The sequence below is a fragment of the Mustelus asterias genome, chromosome 22 (genome assembly GCF_964213995.1).
Source record: "Mustelus asterias chromosome 22, sMusAst1.hap1.1, whole genome shotgun sequence".
NCBI lineage: Eukaryota > Metazoa > Chordata > Chondrichthyes > Carcharhiniformes > Triakidae > Mustelus > Mustelus asterias.
The window spans coordinates 34345253-34363393 of NC_135822.1; the positions used below are offsets into that span (position 1 = coordinate 34345253).

At 47.3% G+C, this 18141-nt stretch overlaps 1 protein-coding gene across 1 annotated transcript in view; it reads left to right on the forward strand.

Annotated features, from left to right (window-relative positions):
• ajap1 (adherens junctions associated protein 1) overlaps positions 1–18141 on the forward strand; it is a 127431-nt gene that overhangs the window by 67001 nt on the left and 42289 nt on the right. Inside the window, exon 4 of the mRNA XM_078239716.1 lies at positions 6825–7067. Within this exon, the coding sequence (XP_078095842.1) occupies positions 6825–7067 (243 nt within the window). The remainder of the gene's footprint in view (positions 1–6824; positions 7068–18141) is intronic.

Consider the following 18141-nt stretch of genomic DNA (forward strand, 5'->3'; position numbering starts at 1 on the left):
CACTAGCACAGGCACTAACACCGGGGAGGGAAGCGGCGTGTGTTTAGGGGAAATTTTCCCGTCCCGCTCACTACGGGTATCGTAGCGGGTGCGGGGACAGGTGTGGAGACCATGCAAAGATCTGTTGGTCTTGAATGGGATTTTCCGGTTTTGGGGCGAGCGCGACCCTTAGAATCGATAACACGTTTTGTAGGTTTGAGGGCAGGAGGAGGTAGCAAAGTCATAAACATCTGGGGACATTCTTTCCCCACCCCCTCCCCCCTCCCCACACACACACACACACACACACACACACACACACACACACACACACACAGTGGAAGGAAAGCTGTGACTATGATGCTCTGGTTGGCGTGGACCTCAGGAGTCAGGTTAGGGGGGCTCAGTACTTGGCTCAGAAGAAGTCAATGTGTGGGCCTCTGGCAGATCTCTCTAAGGCAATGCGGCCCGTGCACTGCAAGCCCACCGGGGTGTGAGCCAGACCTCATCTCGAGGTTCTGACCACACGAGAATGGCCCATCTCATGGGGACTCCCGTGCAGCATCGCTCCAATGAATACAAGAGCAGTGCGAAATCCTGCAGAGGAAACAACGCTCACTCAATAGCCTGGAGTTCAGAGTTTGAGCACAGTTTTCCATGGACGGAACATGAAGAGCTGAATACCCCGCTGATGGCAAAAAGGATGCTGGAATGGACAACTGCTGCAGGATCTCCGCATCACACAACCATCCTGAAAGCCAGCACAGGGCTGGGGAGGTTACCAGGGAGGATGAGGATGGCATGTGCAGTCCTGCACACTTGTTTTCCACAGCCTCCCCGGCCCCTCCATCCGTAGCCCGTGCTCCAATGATCATGACTTCCCCTGCGTGAGTTCAGACGCTGCAGTCTCTGGTAGATCCCAAATGAGTGCCTTCACAAAGAGGCTGGCCACGATGCTCCTCAATGCCTTCCAGACAGAGAGATGAGCAACCTGCCTCTACCTTGTCTGAGGCAGCACTGAGGAGGGGGCACCATGTTGGAGTGACTGTAGGCATTGGCGTCACGGCAACTCAAGCGCTGATAGGCTTATATGTGATGTTATACTCACACTGCCAAGTGTTTATAGATACACCATAGAAACCAAAGGAACAATATATCGGTCTATACTTGTTGAGTGGCATACACAATAACAAGGTAAACTTAACACTTCACGTTCTTACCAGTCACTGAAGGTTACAGACAGAAGTCCAACCCTCAGTCACCCGGCAGCTCTGCAGTGTGAGGCCATGGAGATTCATCATTGTTAAGTTGGAGAATACTTTCACTGTGGATGGTAGTCACCCATGGGATGTGTGAATTGTGGGCCATTGGAGCCTCTCATTTCCACCCTTCGGGGACTCTTGGGAGGCTGGGTACACTGAGGGAGAATCGGCAATCCCTTCGGTGAAGGCCCACCCATAGTCCTGAGATGAGGACATTGATATTTCTGAAAATTCTCCCTCAATGAACCGTGGTGACCTCACACGTCATGACTGAAATGAGCCTTTTGGGTATCGTTGTAATTGTCGGAGATGACTGAACTTTGTCCTTTCACGTGTTGCATTCCGTGAGCTGGCAGTAACCCTGGCTAAGCTTCCACAGTGACCATTGTCAATGTTACATGTGATGCTGTGAATGATTTGGCCATGAGTTGGTTGGCTTCATTTCTTGGTTATCTATTCAGTCACGGGATGTAGGTATCGTTGCCTATGTCAACACTTGATGCCCATCCCTAATTGCCCTTGGGAAGGCGGCGGTGAGCTGCCTTCATGAGTCACTGCAGTCCATGTGGTGTGGGTACACCCACAGTGCTGTTAGGAAGTGAGCACCGGGCTTTTACCCAGTAACAGCATTTTTGCTCCAAGCCTCAATGGTGTGTGGCTTGAGGGAAACCTCCCGGTATTGGTGTCCCTCTGCATCGACTGCCCTTGTCCTTCCAGTCAGCTGAATTCGCAGGTTTGCAAGGTGCTGTCGAAGGAACCTTGGTGTGTTGCTGGTACACTTGTAGATGGTACACACTGCAGCCACTGTGTGTCAGTGGTAGTGGTACTGAATCTTGATCATGGTGGATGGATACCAATCAAGCATGCAGCTTTGTCCTGGATGGTGTCGAGCTTCTTGAGTGTTGTTGGAGCTGCCCCCATCCAGATACATGGAGAGTATTCCATCACATTTCTGATTTGTAACTTGTAGATGATGGACAGGCTTTGGTCAGGAGGTGAGTTATGCCCCACAGGATTCCTAGCCTTTGACCTGCTCTTGTAGCCACATTGTTTATATAGCTGGTCCAGTTCAGTTCCTGGTCAATGGTAACCCCCAGGATCTTGTTACTGGGGGAATTGAACCTGGGTCCCTGGCACTGTGAGGCAGCGGTGCTAAGCACTGTGCCATCATGTCGCTGAATGTTAATTCTTTTTATTGTTAGTTTATGGGATGTGGGCGTCGCTGCCTGGGCCAGTATTTGTTGCCCATCCCCGAGGGCATTTAAGAGCCAACCACATTGATGTGGCTCTGGAGTCACATGTAGGCCAGTCAGTGACCCAAAGCCGGAATTGAACCCGGATCCCTGGCGCTGTGAGGCAGCAGTGCTAACCACTGTGCTGCCTGAATGAACTCTCCTATCATGGCAAAGCGGGCATCTATGACTGCTGCTATGTACCTGTGCACAGCTGACTCTGAGATGCTGCAGAGGTCTACAGCAGAGCCCAAAAAAGACCCAACTGCATAAAAGTTGAGGGCAGTGCTGACTTTGGCTGCCAGTGGAAGGGCGTGGGCACCGACTGTTCAGGACACGAGGTCCGCTAGAAACATGGCACATATTTCTCTTGCTATTTCCCGAGACATCCTGAGCCTTTGCCTACACTGCCTCTGATCCATGTTCAGGATGCTGAACCCAGCCCAATAAACCCTGCATTTAGGGCGATAACTCATCCTTCTCCTTCTTGCTGATCCAAATGTGGGGGTCTGCCTCCTTATGCTCAGGCACCCTGACTTAAGCCACTCAACATTGCCACTACCTTTTCTTTACATGTGTGAAGGGCTATTTCAGCAAGGGTTCCTCCTCCGTGACCTCCGCACTCGTCACCCAGTGAGACTGGCAGTCTGTAATGCTGCCTATTTGGCTGACAAATCAAGGAGTGGTGAGCAGGAGTCTACACTGATGAGCCTTTGGCCTGTTACAGGCCACCCCAGCCCCTCTTCCCTGAGGCCAGACACCAGCCTCTGTCTCAGAGGGAACTTCAGTGTCGTACTCACTGCTTCACACAGCTCGATAAAAAGCTTCGAATTCTTTACCCCTGCCCCTCAGTCTGTTCATGCCTTCAGCACTCAGTCATGTCACATAAACTCCAACTCCTGGAGTTTATTTATTAGTGTCACAAGTAGGCTTACATTAACACTGCAATGAAGTTACTGTGAAAATCCCCCAGTCGCCACACTCAGGCGCCTGTTCGGGTACTCTGAGGGAGAATTTAGCATGGCCAATGCACCTAACCCGCACATCTTTCGGACTGTGGGAGGAAACCGGAGCACCCGGAGGAAACCCATGCAGACACGGGGAGAATGTGCAGACTCCGCACATACAGTGACCCAAGTCGGGAATCGAACACGGGTCCCTGATGCTATGAGGCAGCAGTGCTAACAACTATGCCACCATGCCGCCCTCTGGAGGCAATGAAGGTGAAATTCTTGACATCCTGTCCTTCTCTGCCTCTTTAAATGGCACAGCCGATTGGCATGATCGGAATTTCCCATCTGCCACGCAGCTGTCAATATCGAAAACGCCGCGAATGGGGTGGGACTCCGGGATCCGAGTTAACTCCTCAGCAGATCCCACCCGACTCCATGACAATCCAGGCCAACAATTCAGGCCACGGACCTCATGTCTGAACCGGATAGAGTTAAGAGATGGCACATGGTTTGCAGCAGCTACTGAGGAGGGAGAGGTGAGGTGGGGGAGGGGGGATGTGGGAGGGGTAAAGTCTGTGATAGGGCAGGAGTGATCAAAAGATGAAAGAAATGGTGGCACAGGACGAAAAAAAATGGTAGTGGGCGGCACAATGGTTAGCTCTGCTGCCTCACAGCGCCAGGGACCCAGGTTCAATTCTGGCCTCGGGTCACTGTCTGTGTGGAGTTTGCACATTCTCCCCGTGTCTGCTTGGGTTTCCTCCGGGTGCTCTGGTTTCCTCCCACACCCCAAAGATGTGAGGGTTAGGTTGATTGGCCATGCTAAATTGCCCCTTAGTGTCAGGGGGACCAGGAGGGTCAATACATGAGGTTACGGTGATAGGGCCTGGGTAGGATCGTGGTTGGTGCAGGCTCAATGGGCTGAATGGCCTCCTTCTGCACTCTCAGGATTCTATGATTCTAAGGGAAGAAAGGAAGAATTGGTCTCAGGGATGGATTAAGTGGGAATGATGGAATCGTCAGCGTCCAAAAAACAGAGACAAAATTAGGACAATTGGTTGCTTTGGGAACATAAGAGGAATAGAGCAGGTTGTGGTTTGATGTTAAGAAGGTTTGGATTTGGGACGCTGAATATTTCGACACAGATGGTAGAAATAACTTGCAGGGAAAGCAATGAAATTGTGGCCAACCCTGGCTCGCTCCTACCTGTCAGAATTTTCAGTCACGCGCTTTATACCTGAGGTGCCAATTTAAAAATAGAAACACGGTTAAAATAAGAATCTGCTCCTGTCAGAAATCTACAGGCGAGTGTCAAGTAGCTTTGACATACTTTCTCCCGATGTTTTTTTTCAGGTAGAATTCATACACATTCTCCCTATTACTTGCTGTTTTTTTATTACATTCCTCCTTTCACGGTCCTCAAATCAGATTTATTTCTCGACGACAGTTCCAATCAAAGACTTTCATTCCCGGGATGCGCTGTCCATCTCTCCAAGAAAAATAAATCCACAATAAAGCGAGGACTCGCCAGAATACCCAAGTAGGACGTCAGTGTGTGTGTAATTAAGTTTGGTCGGTAACAAGCTAGGGAAGGCTGCGGAGATTCAAGCAGCCCTGTTGGTTGTGTTTAACACAGCAGAGTGAGGGTATCAATCGTATGAAGGTTTCTAGTTTAGCGCCAAACAGTCACGACTGCTTCAGGTGGACACGGAAGCAGCAGCATTAATATATTGAGGTGGGAGGGTTGGGCGGCACAGTGGTTAGCACTGCTGCCTCACAGCTCCAGGGACCTGGCTTCGATTCCCGGCTTGGGTGACTGTCTGTGTGGAGTTTGCATGTTATCCCTGTGTCTATGTGGGTTTCCTCCGGGTGCTCCGGTTTCCTCTCTCACTCCAAAGATGTGCGGGTTAGGTGGATTGGCCATGCTAAATTGCCCCTTAGTGTCCTGGGATGTGTAGGTTAGGCGGGGTAAATATGTGGGGTTACGGGGATAGGGCCTAGGTGGGATTGTTGTAAGGCAGACTTGATGGGCTGAATGGCCTCCTTCTGCACTGTAGGGATCCAAGTTAATTCAGTTCACTGAAGATGTGGGACTTTGACCAAATGCAGGAGAATCAGTAGGCATGTGACAGAGTGTGGATGGAGGTGAGAAGCTGCAGTGGAGTTCATTTGTCCCTTTTCCCATTCCGAAGCTTCTGAACAAATCCTAGGAAGTCATGGTTATTTATTCGTAGCCTTCATTTTTGAGTTCTGCCTGTAGATTTTCCCACCAGGTTCAATTTTTCCAGTTGCCATGCATCCGGGCCTCCTTAGCTTTCTCCCCCCAGACCACTTCCAAAGATATATTCCACACACACACACACACACACACACATACACACTTAAATACAGACATGGCATGTTGTCAGATTCCAACTAGTTTAGTCTTGAATAAAACATTGTCCTGTCCTGTTATTGTCTTCAGTACTTCCGTATTGTGACATGATGGAGTTATGAACAGTTGTTGTAGTGTTTTCAATGTCGTTAGAAAGTTCCTGCGTAACCTACCTTTACAGCACAGTGCAGATGTGATGGGCCAACTGGTCTCATTCTGAGCTGCAAAAATTCTGCAATTTTACAATCGTCCTTAATCTGAGGCCTACTCCTACCTCCTGCCTATTGGCCGAAAATGTCACCTCGCTCACGCTTGTCTCTTCCTGTCACAATCTGGAAATGTTCACCCTGAAGTCTATCTCCCCCCCCCCCCCCGCCTCCACTCCCCCAGGAGAAGAAGCCCAACTTTGCTTCAACTTTCCTCACTGTTCAACTTCGCAACTAAGTTAGGAGTTTTTAGGAATTAGCGAGTTAACTTGCGTCACACTGCCTCAAACCAAGCAGGAGAACGATCGTAGGGGCCTTAAACAAAACAAAACAACACTTTTGTTCACTCGTTATAAGGATATAAAGCATGGGGGTGGAGAAAACAACTAATGGTGAAGAATTGTCCAATTGAGTATCGATTTTGATGGGTATAAGATGGCAGTGCACTATAAAAATGGAAATATTGGGTAACCGATGGTGGGAATGTCAGTATAGGCAGGGCAGATGAAGGCAGGAAATTCTAGAAAAGCTCCTGGAAAGGTGTCCAACCAGAGTTGGAACATCGTCTTGGTTGCTTCCTTCTGCGTTCTGCTCAGGGTAGCAAGCCCCTTCTGTGACTGAGTGACCAGAACTGCCTGATTGAGACTTGCACCTTAAAAAAAAAATTAACCAAACGAACAGATCAATCTTTATTTATTTTTTTTCTTTTAAATGTATTTTGCCTTCCTTTCTGCTGTAGCTTATTTGGAACTGGAGAAGCTTTGTGTGTGCATTTTCAACCTGGGTGCTGCGGAGATGAACAGACCTGTTTGTTTTTTCAGCTGTGCGGAAAATGGGAACGGACACCGAAATAGTCACCAACGGAAGATTAACCAACAGGAAGAGAGTTGCCAAAATCTGACTGATTTTACTGCCGCACGGGTACCGAGCAACCTGGACATATTCACGGCGTACAACGAGACTCTCCAGTGCTCCCATGAGTGCGTCCGCGCGTCAATGCCAGTCTACGCTGACCAGGGCCTGCACCAGACGACCGTCTATAAAACCACGTTCAACGGAAACCGGTAAGGCCGTCATGTTAAAGTAGAACATAAAATGTATGGGCACCGTTGGCACAAAACCTCTCAGCTTGGGGAAGGGACAGTTAGTGGTTGAGTTGATTCAGGTGGCATGGTTCCAGGATATCAAGGGAGTTGGGACTGAATTAGCGTTGACTGATTTCACCTTTCTCGCTGGGAATGCCAAGCTCTCAGAGATCCATCCCGTGCTTTGAGGCAGAGGCACGCTGTCCCTCCCTACCAGAAACAGATGTTAAAACAACATCCGGAATTTTGCCGCCCTGCCCGCCACGGGAATCGGAGCGGGCGATGGGCAACCAATGGAAAGGTTGACCTCGGGCGGGAGTTCACGGTTTCGGGATGAGCGAGGCTGGAAAATCCCGCCCAACAAGTTTGAGCCAAGACACTCACCAACTGAATATTATGTTAAGAGCAAAGGTATCGGCAACACCCTTTTCCCAGTGTGATCTTATTTTAATGTCTGACTTTGTGTGACCCTCCTTCAGGGTGAAAGTTCATGGGTTGGAGGGTTGTTGAGCAGGGGGAAGGGTTGGTGATGAAGGGGGAGGGTAGCTTCTCTTGTTAAGTGGGGGTTGGTTTTCCTTATGGAGTTCAGTGTGCCCCATTCGCTTACCCCCATCTCCCCCCATCTTTCCTGCCCCATAGCACTTGTGGGGGGTACTGATTGAGAAGAAGCAGGCTTTCCTAAAAGGAAAAAGAACACCGGCCTATACAGTGACTTATTTTGTGGCAGCAATCAGGCCTTGGACAACAGTCCATTCGGCCATGCCCATCGAAGAAAGAACATGAGGATTTAAAGGGCCCTCACAGTTGTTAGAAATCAGTCCAAGCTTCATGGCCACCATTGCTGCCTCGGTGGACAGAGGTCACGACCCATCCTTTGGGAAACCCCGACCTACACCATGGTGGGGATGCAACATTCCAAAATTATTGACAAGTAGGCACTGTTAATAGTTTGGTATGGCAGCAATACAGCACAAAGCATAATGTACAAACAATAACCAAAATAATCAGCAGCAGGAAAGGATAGCTTTAGAAGGGGTTTTCCTGTGCATGAGGCAAATTTGTTACCAAGAAATAGTCAAAACCAATAATATCCATTTGAAATTGGTATGACTCTCGATGCTTGGTAGATAGTTCTACTTTTGAAGTAATGTGTTTTCCAGGGAGCTGCACTGTAACCAGCTGCCTTTCAAATTACAGGGCAGCACAGTGGTTAGCATTGCTGCCTCACAGCGCCAGAGACCCCAGTTTGGTTCCCGGCCTTGGGTCACTGTCTGTGTGGAGTCCGCATGTTCTCCCCGTGTCTGTGTGGGTTTCCTCCGGGTGCTCTGGTTTCCTCCCACAGTCCAAAAGTCATGCTGGTTAGGTGCATTGGCCATGCTAAATTCTCCCTCAGTGTACCCAGACAGGCGCCGGAGTGTAGCGAGTAGGGGAAGGTAGATGAGGGCAGTGCAGTTGATGTTGTCTGCATGGACTTTAGCAAGGCCTTTGACAAGGTACCGCATGGTAGGTTGTTGCATAAGGTTAAACCTGACGGGATCCAGGGTGAGGTAGCCAATTGGATACAAAATTGGCTTGATATCAGAAGACAGAGGGTGGTTGCAGAGGGGTTTTTTTTTCAAACTGGAAGCCTGTGACCAGCGGTGTGCCTCAGAGATCAGTGCTGGGTCCACTGTTACTTGTTGTTTATATTAATGATTTGGATGAGAATTTAGTCGGCATGGTTAGTAAATTTGCAGATGACACCAAGATTGGTGGCATAGTGGACAGTGAAGAAAGTTATCTAGGATTGCAACGGGATCTTGATCAATTGGGCCAGTGGGCTGATGAATGGCAGATGGAGTTTAATTTAGACAAATGTGAGGTGATACATTTTGGTCGATCAAGCCAGGGCAGGCCTTACTCAGTTAATAGTCGGGTGTTGGGGAGTTACAGAACAAAGAGATCGAGGGGTACATGTTCATAGCTCCTTGAAAGTGGAGTCACAGGTGGACGAGGCTGAAGAAGGCATTCAGCATGATTGGTTTCATCCGTCAGAACATTGAATACAGGAGTTGGGGCACCTTGTTGAAGTTGTACAAGACATTGGTAAGACCACACTTGGAATACTGTGTACAGTTCTAGTCACCCTATTATAGAAAGGATATTATTAAACTAGAAAGAGTGCAGAAAAGATTTACTAGGATGCTACCGGGACTTGATGGTTTGAGTTATAAGGAGAGGCTGGATAGACTGGGACTTTTTTCCTTGGAGCGTAGGAGGCTTAGGGGTGATCTGATAGAGATCCATAAAATAATGAGGGGCATAGATGAGATAGATAGTCAACATCTTTTCTCAATGATAGAGGAGTCTAAAACTAGAGGGCATAGGTTTAAAGTGAGAGGGAAGAGATACAAAAGAGTCCAGAGGGGCATTTTTTTCACACAGAGGGTGGTGAGTGTCTGGAACAAGCTGCCAGAGGTAGTAGTAGAGGCGGGTACAATTTTGTCTTTTAAAAAGCATTTAGACAGTTACATGGGTAAGATGGGTATAGAGGGATATGGGCCAAATGCAGGCAATTGGGATTAGCTTAGTGCGAAAAGTGCGGCATGGACAAGTTGAGCGAAAGGGCCTGTTTCCATGATATAAATCTCTATGACTCGATGCCATTGGAAAAACGCAGGGACATCCTGTCACGTGTGGCTGAAGGAGCTGACTATACAGTCTCTGTCCCCTATTTTCAATGTAATTGGAGCTATTTGCTCAGTTAACAAACTCGCCCTCTTCTGTTGTGTCATGAAGTACACAGCTGCCCTTCACACTTTTGTTGAGGCATCAAGCCCCCTTCATAATTCTGGAAGGCAGGTTCTTGACAGCGTCCCATTTCCTTTCCCTATCGACTTTTCCTGCTTTTTTTTTCCTCTTCCATCTTTTCCTCCCCCCTCTCTCCTTGCACTCCCTGAAGGCATTGACTTCTTTGTTGGGGTACAGTCATTTTTTTATCACTTGATAGCCTCCCCCAAGGGGTCTGTCATTCCTGTGTTAGTCCTGGCAGGGCGTGTAGACAGACTAGTTGAGGGTGTTATGGATGGATAATTTTATTGAATTGAAAGCACAGAACCAATCCATTTGCCCAACAGGTCTATATACTGGTGTATATACTCCATCAGAATCCCCTCCCTTCTTAGTTCATCTTACTCTGTCACTATATTCTTCTATTACTTTGCCCCCCCCACCCTTATTGTGCTTTTTTGGATTCCACTGGAACACCTCTATCACCGAATTGTTATGGTGCAGAAGGAGACCATTTGGCCCATCATGTCTGCACCCCTCTCCAAACATGCATCACGGCTTAATGCTGTGCCCTTGCCTTTTCCCTATGTTCACATAATCATCTAATGCCCTCTCGAATGCCTCGATTGAACCTGCCTTCACCACACTTCCAGACAGTGCATTCCAGACCTCAACCACTCGCTGTGTGAAAATGTTATTTTCTCACATCACATTTGCTTCTTTTGCAAATCTCTTTAAATCTGTGCCCTCTCGTTTTTGATCCTCTACAAGCTTTAACAGTTTCTCTCTACCTACTCTGTCCAGCCCCCTCATGATTTTGAAAGTCCCTCCCCCATCTGAGCTTCTCCTCAGTTACTTATAGAACTTATTAGCAACTGTTAATGACCCCTCATTTTGTTTTCCCCAAGAAATTGAAACACCTCTACGTTTATTGTAAAGGATCCCTTCACAATTCTAAAGACCTGATCAGGAGAAGGAAACTCGACTGATTCTCCTCTTCTTTATCCGGTACTGATGTAGCACTCCTCCCAACACCCTGGCTGAGCCTGTGCTGACTACTAATTTCTCCAGTTTCAATGGCCAAATTATTGATTTGCTTAACTACCTGAGCTGTTAGGCAAGGACCAGGTTCTTGATCCTAAGAGTTGGATTTTAGCCAGTCCTCTGGAGGTGGGCTGAGAGGTTGGGGATGGCCCATTATTATGGTGAGGTAATGTGTGGAGAGTGCAGTGCCTACTGCACTGCCATCGTCAATGCCATTTTACCAGTACCGGGGCAGGTACAGGAGATGCCTCCTGCCCAGAGGATTATTGAGCTAATTAAGTGGCCAATTAAGAACCACACGCATCACCACTGGTATTTTACCAGTGCCTGGGGAGGGGTAGAGGCCATCCCAATGTTACCTAATGGTCAAAAACCATGCAGCATACTTACCGTCATCGTATGGAGTTACTTCAGAATGTTATAACTTTGGGTGGCCCTTCCCACCGGTGACATTTTCGTTTCCCACCAAAGTCAATGGCCCTTCGAACAACTCGCCGCAGTTTCCAGCTCCACCCCTTTGTCATGTTGGAGGGAATAAACAAACTGAGTCTTTTGAGATCATATCAAATTTCAACAAAAATGGCTTTTATTCAACATGCATGAGGGAGAGCAGAACTCGGAGTTATAATTCCAGCTTGCTTCCGAGCTACTCTGCTCCTCAAATGTTCTTACACTTTCTTGTACCCTTTTTTTTACATTACAAAGTGTTACATTTACATTAGGTCATCATATTGTTACTTTGAATTTGTTGCAGTTCAGTTCTGATCACATTATGTGGATCCATTGTCCTGTGTGCTTTAACTTTAATCATTTTCTGGACATATCCTGTCTACCTGTTTACAATATCAAAGCGTTGTGTTTGTCAAGCCAATTTTGAAGGTGTGTTAATTGTCCTCCATCTCCCTGATATTTGATGAGTTTCCAGAGGCACAATGGCTCCTCTAGACGTTGTGGAGTCTGGTTAAGTGGTATCGATTCTCTTACTGTTGCTGTAGCCTCGGAAAGATCGCACCTGGGGTGCAACTGCGTCAGTGCTGTCTGGGATGTGATAATTTGTCATGTCTGCCCACAGTGAGTGTGGATACTGCAGTCAAGCTGATGGTTTAACCCTTTCCATTCATTCCTCTCCTGCTGCAGCCCACACTCCCTGGATTTGCCCTAATACAGCCAGGATATGGCCGGAAACTTCCGGCCTGTCTTTTTAAAGTTATAACAAGGTTATTACTCTGAATTTGCCCCCGTTAACTGAATGATAGCTGTCATTATTGGGTTTATCCATCGCACTTAACTGACAGCATGGGCAGGACAAGCAAAGTGCTCATTGCCACCATATAGAGAGCACAGGCTTGGATACACAAGTACACGGGCATTATAGCCAGTCACAGTTCCAAATGCTTAAGGAGATGAGAGGATCTTGCGAGGCTCCCCAGGAGTTGTGGAGCATCGCTGAATGCTTGCACAGGTGAAAAGTAAGACGATTCCTCTTTAATCTTATGTAATGAGGTTATGTGCCAGGAATGCAGCCTTGGAAAATTTACCCTTCCATATTCATCCCCTGTTAGTCTGATGACCTTATGTGGACTAATGTAGATGTGCGACAAATCATAGACTTACACAGTATCTTGAATTGGTCTTAAACTCAGTGTTAGCACTGATATCTGTGGGTGGCATGGTGGCACAGCGGTTAGCACTGCTGCCTCACTGTGCCAGGGACCTGGGTTTGATTCCCTGCTTGGATTACTGTCTGTGTGGAGTTTGCACATTCTCCCTGTGTCTGTCTGGGTTTCTTCCGGGTGCTCCGGTTTCCTCCCACAGTCTGAAAGACGTGCTGGTTCGGTGCATTGGTTGTGCTGAATTCTCCCGAACAGACGTCGGAGTGTGGCGACAAGAGGATTTTCACAGTAACTTCATTGCAGTGTTAATATAGGCCTACATGTGACACTAATAAATAAACTTAAACTTAGGAAAGAACAATTGTAAGCATTCATTGGATGGCTAAAGATTTCACTCGTCCTTTATTGGCTATAATTTGGAGAATAACATATCTAAATTTTGTGAATGTACCTCAGATTGTGGAACAATGACTAGCATTTGGTCAAGGTGAGTTAACCGCACAGATCAGGAATCATTGGTGATGAAGTCATTGGCACGATGACCTCACAATAAATATCTCCTGCAGTTACTCATAGGAAAGTTCGATAATCAATACTGGATTTATTTTCGCTTTTACTTATTCAAATCCTTTAATATCCAACTCAAATCAAATACCACATCCTTGCAACTACAGTTCCCTATTGGGTTTATTGCAAATGCAAAGCCCTTTGTGGTGATCAATAAAAAGTGCTGTACAGTTGCAGGCTTCATTCTTAGAGCTCTGGCTGGGATTCTATATTTGGATTCTGTATCCCTGGGCTAGGAAAAGGAAAATGATCAGCTCGCCAGCTCCTGGCCTTGGTCTCATCTGCCAAATCCTTCCGGAACATTCATGGTTAGCAAAGGCAGACAGGATAGTGGCTTCTGCAGTCTCAGCAGCAGCTATCGGATCCTCTTCACGGTTCATGCTCATGTTATAGTCACTAGGGCTGCTATCTGTGGCACAGTGGTTAGCACTGCTGCCTCAGCGCCAGGGACCCGGGTTCGATTCCCGGCTTGGGTCTGTGTGGAGTCTGCACGTTCTCCTCATGTCTGCGTTGGTTTCCTCTGCGTGCTCCGGTTTCCTCCCGCATTCCAAAGATATGCCGGTTAGGTGGATTGACTATGCTAAATTGCCCCTGAGTGTCAGGGGGACTAGTTAGGGTAAATGCATGGGGTTGTGGGGATAGGCATTGGGTGGGGATTGTGGTTGGTGTAGACTCGATGGGCTGAATGGCCTCCTTCTGCACTGTAGGATTTTATGACTCTATCTCCCTTTGGGACTCTACCCTAACTAGAGTTAGCACTTCAAGAAAAGGAGAGGAGAATTTTTTTTTTCCCAAAAATATACTTCATTCGTAAATCTGTGAGAACGTTACAAACATTCCAAAATGACCATCACACAAAAAACAATAATATCCAGGCTCTTTACATACATCAAGTAACACTCTGAGATGCTTCAGTACAGTATAGGAAACATTTCAGATATTTTACAATGGTCTTACAACTGTTGCAAGCTAATTTTAAAGGTTGTCTACGTAGAAAAAGTTGCACTCCGAGGTGCTTCAGTACAGCTGAGATATATGTCATATTCAGTGAGTCATTTGGCCTGAGGGGGTTCTGCTCCTCTCCATTCACTGTGGTTAAAAGATCTCAGACAGCGACCTACCCCCATTGTCCCTCTGCGGCAGCGACCTTCCCCAAGTGCGTCCCTCAGCTTTGGAATGTGCCAGTCTGCAACACTCAGTCGGGGACAACTCCTAGTTGCTGGAAGACCAACAAGTTTCGGGAAAGGAGACAACCGGAGGAAGCTGGGAAATGTGTCACCTGCAGAAACCAGGGTTGGCCAAGGTGAGTTGCTGGATCATCTACAACAATCTTCCTTTTTGCAATGCCAGCTACAACCCCTTTATTTCCGCTACACTTCATTCTTTTTCTTCCATAGTTATTATGCTTTCTTAGACTGACATAAAACAATGGAAGCAGACCAGGGTCACACAATTAATTGAATACTTTTCGCTGTACACTAATACATGTGACAATAATAAATCAAATCAAAATCTTTTCCATGATTGGTAAGTTATGCACAGGCTCGGACCAAATTAAGCAAATGAAAAAGGATGCACGTTCAATTCTGCAATGCTATCGTGCAGAATCTTGGCATGGAATGCTATGGTACATGACATTGCACAAACCTTTTCCACCTGCCCCCAAAACGTCGCAGTCAGCAATCAAGAATCCTTCATTTGTTTGGTTAAGTGTGCTTTTTCATTCAATATGCTGACACAGGTTTTGCTGAAACTGTAATGTATGAAGTGCATGTTGTGCCCTAGGTCCATTCTGCTGTTAATCAAAGATTGTTCATCTGTTTTCTCGAGTTGTTTACTTCTTGCTTGAAGCTCACAAGCGAGAAATATGAGCACCAATATATTTGAAACAACATGTGTCCTTTGCAGGAAAGGAGATACATTTAACATATGAAGAGAGACATAGAAGTAACGGTTAGCACCATAGAATGCAGAAGGAGGCCATTCGGTCCATCGTGTCTGCAATGGTTCTCCGAAGAGTATTGTATCCAGGCTCATCTCCCTGCCCTATCCCTGTCACCCTGCTCACTTACCATGGCTGATCCGCTTTACGTACACATCTTCAGAAATTAAGGCCTGGATTTTCCGGCTGCTTCACCCCAAAACTAAGGTCAACCAACCTTTCCTTGTTCCTCCCCTCGCCTGCTCTGATTTCCGTGACAGGAGGAATGGAAAAATTCACCCTGAAGAGGCAATTTACCATGGCCAATCCACCCAACCTATACATGTTTGGACACTAAGGGGCAATTTAACATGGCCAACCCAACTAATTTGCACATCTTTGGAGTGTGGGAGGAAACCAGAGCACCCGGAGGAAATCCACGCAGACACGGGGAGAATGTGCAAACTCCACACTGAAAGTCACCCGAGACCGGAATCAAACCTGGGTCCCTGGAGCTGTGAGGCATCAGAGCTAATCACTGTGTTGTTAGAATTTTATCCTGTTTTTGGCTAACTGTCACCCGGATGTAAAAAGTGGAGTGCGGCCTGCTGGTTGGATTGCTGGCTTTCCTCGCCATATTTTAAAACACTTCTAGACAAAATAAAAATTAAGGAGATGGGTTCCATTTTTAAAATCTGGCCCAATCTCAGAACAATAAGTAAACATAAGAGGAAACAGGAATGCCCCCTGCCCCCACACCCCCCCCACCACACCCTCCACGGAATACCCACCCCCTCCCTACAGCACAGAACCAATTTCTCCCATTCACCTCCACCCGCCAAGGACGCAGACCATTCCCCCCTCTGCACCGACAGACATGGAACCCACAACATCTTGCCAACAGTCTGCCATCCCTCCGCCCCCCCCCCCCCCCCACCTCCCCCTCCGGAGGGGGCATTACTCAACTCTGCGCCTATGACGAGTTCTGACTGCCAATTCACAATTTTTAAAAATCTGGTGTAAGCCACGCAAATGTGACGTCATGCTGCTTGGGGGTGGGGTCTTTTCTATGTGGGGGTGCATGTCACAGCGGGGAGGCCCGCCGATTATCTTACAATGACAAGGACCCCATTATAATACATTGTATGATGGGATCCCTGTTATATTATTGGCAGGTTGGGGGGAAGGGATGGTGATTGGTGTGGTTGGGGGGGACAATCGAGTGGAGAAATCCCACCGGAATAAATGGCATTTTGGATCTTCCACTTGATTCTCCACCCACTCCGCCATTCCCACCCGTCAGAACTGGGAGAGGAAGTTTCCCACCCACCCACTCAAAGTTTTGAGTCTGGGTGGCATTGTTGTCGATGCGGACTCAATGGGCCGAATGGCCTCCTTCTGCAGTGTAGGAACTCTATGATTCATCAGGGTTGAAGATGGCAATGCTGGGTGGCAGTGCAAGGATGGGTCCATGGGCACCAGGGTCAGTCCATGAGGGCAGTGCTGGGGGTTCTGTGTCCATGGGCTGCGGGGAGGGGAAGGTGGGGTCCATGACAAGTTACAATAGTCTGAAACCTTTGCTAAAATTGCAAAAAGAAAACGTATGTCTTATTCATTTCTCTGCCAACATCATCATCCAAAACTTCCAAGTGTGGATATCTTTGGTGATGAATTCAGTGATCCCATGGATGTGTTGGTACAAGATGGTCATTTTAACACGAACAACTTCTGCAGAAATGCGGTTTTTTTAAATGTTTTAGTTCCAGACTTCCGCTATTGAGACTTAATAACTTGCTGCCCTTCTGAGCAATGGATGCTTCATTCTACATGGCATTGCCCAGTGACAATATAAACTATTCGATAAAAGTGACAGCAAATCAATAGTGTTGCATTTGTTAAAGAGATAAATGGATAGCATGCTGGAATGTAGAGGTGCATACATTATTGTTTTGCACGGTTGACTAATTGACAATTACTTAACCTACTGACCACTGGCGAGAATGTTAATTAACAAATGCAATGTTGCAAAATATGGCAGTGCCTTGGAGATGAGCCGAATGTTACTTTTCACTTTGGGTTGCCATAATGTTAGTGTTTAATGCAAATGCTTTAAATAACCATGGGGAGATTTTTATATTTCTAATTTAGCGCCGTGGAAAGGGGAAGATTTCATGTTTTGCGGCATCATAACCTTATTTAAAAAGAACTCTTTTTGTATCAGAAAGCTCAGAACAAACCTTTCCCATGATTTTCAGCTTAACATGTATGCTCTTAAGAGAGCAACACCGTTTCTTTGTTTGCCATCTCGGGTGGATGTGAGAGATTGCATGGCAGTATGCCCAGGAAGAGCAGGGTAGTTATCCTCGGAGTCCTGACCTGTCTTAGTCCATTGTTCAACATCATAAAAAACCTTGGCAGGAATTTTCAGGCTGTTCACGTCGGCAGGATCTTCTGGTCCCGTGGGCTTCCTGCCGGTGAGGGTTGCAACAGGAAACCCCGTTGATAACGGCGGGATTGTAAGATCCTGCTGCTGGCCAATGGCGGGCTACCTCTGCCCCCGCAAAACATGGTGGGAGCAGAAATTCCCGCCCATTACCCGGCCATTGGAGGATGGGTGTTTGTGGAATCCTGCTGTGCACAATTTGGCTACAGCATTTCCTGCGCTACAACAGCGTCTACACTTCAAAAGAATCTATAGGTAAGAAAGCCCACCAACGCCTCTACTTTCTCAGAATTCTAAGGAAATTCAGCATGTCCGCTACGACTCTCTCCAACTTTTACAGATGCACCATAGAAAGCAGCCTTTCTGGATGTATCACAGCTTGGTATGGCCCCTGCTCTGACCAAGTCTGCAAGAAACTACCAAGGGTCATGGACATAGCCCAGTCCATTACGCAAACCTGCCTCCCATCCATTGACTCTATCTACACTTCCTGCTGCCTCGGGAAAGCAGCCAGCATAGTCAAGGACCCCACGCACCCTGGACATACTCTCTTCCCTTTTCCTCCATTGGGAGAAAGATACAAAAGTCTGAGGTTACGTACCAACCGACTCAAGAACAGCTTCTTCCCTGCTGCCATCAGACTTTTGAATGGATCTACCTCGTATTAAGCTGATCTTTCTCTTCATCCTATCTGTG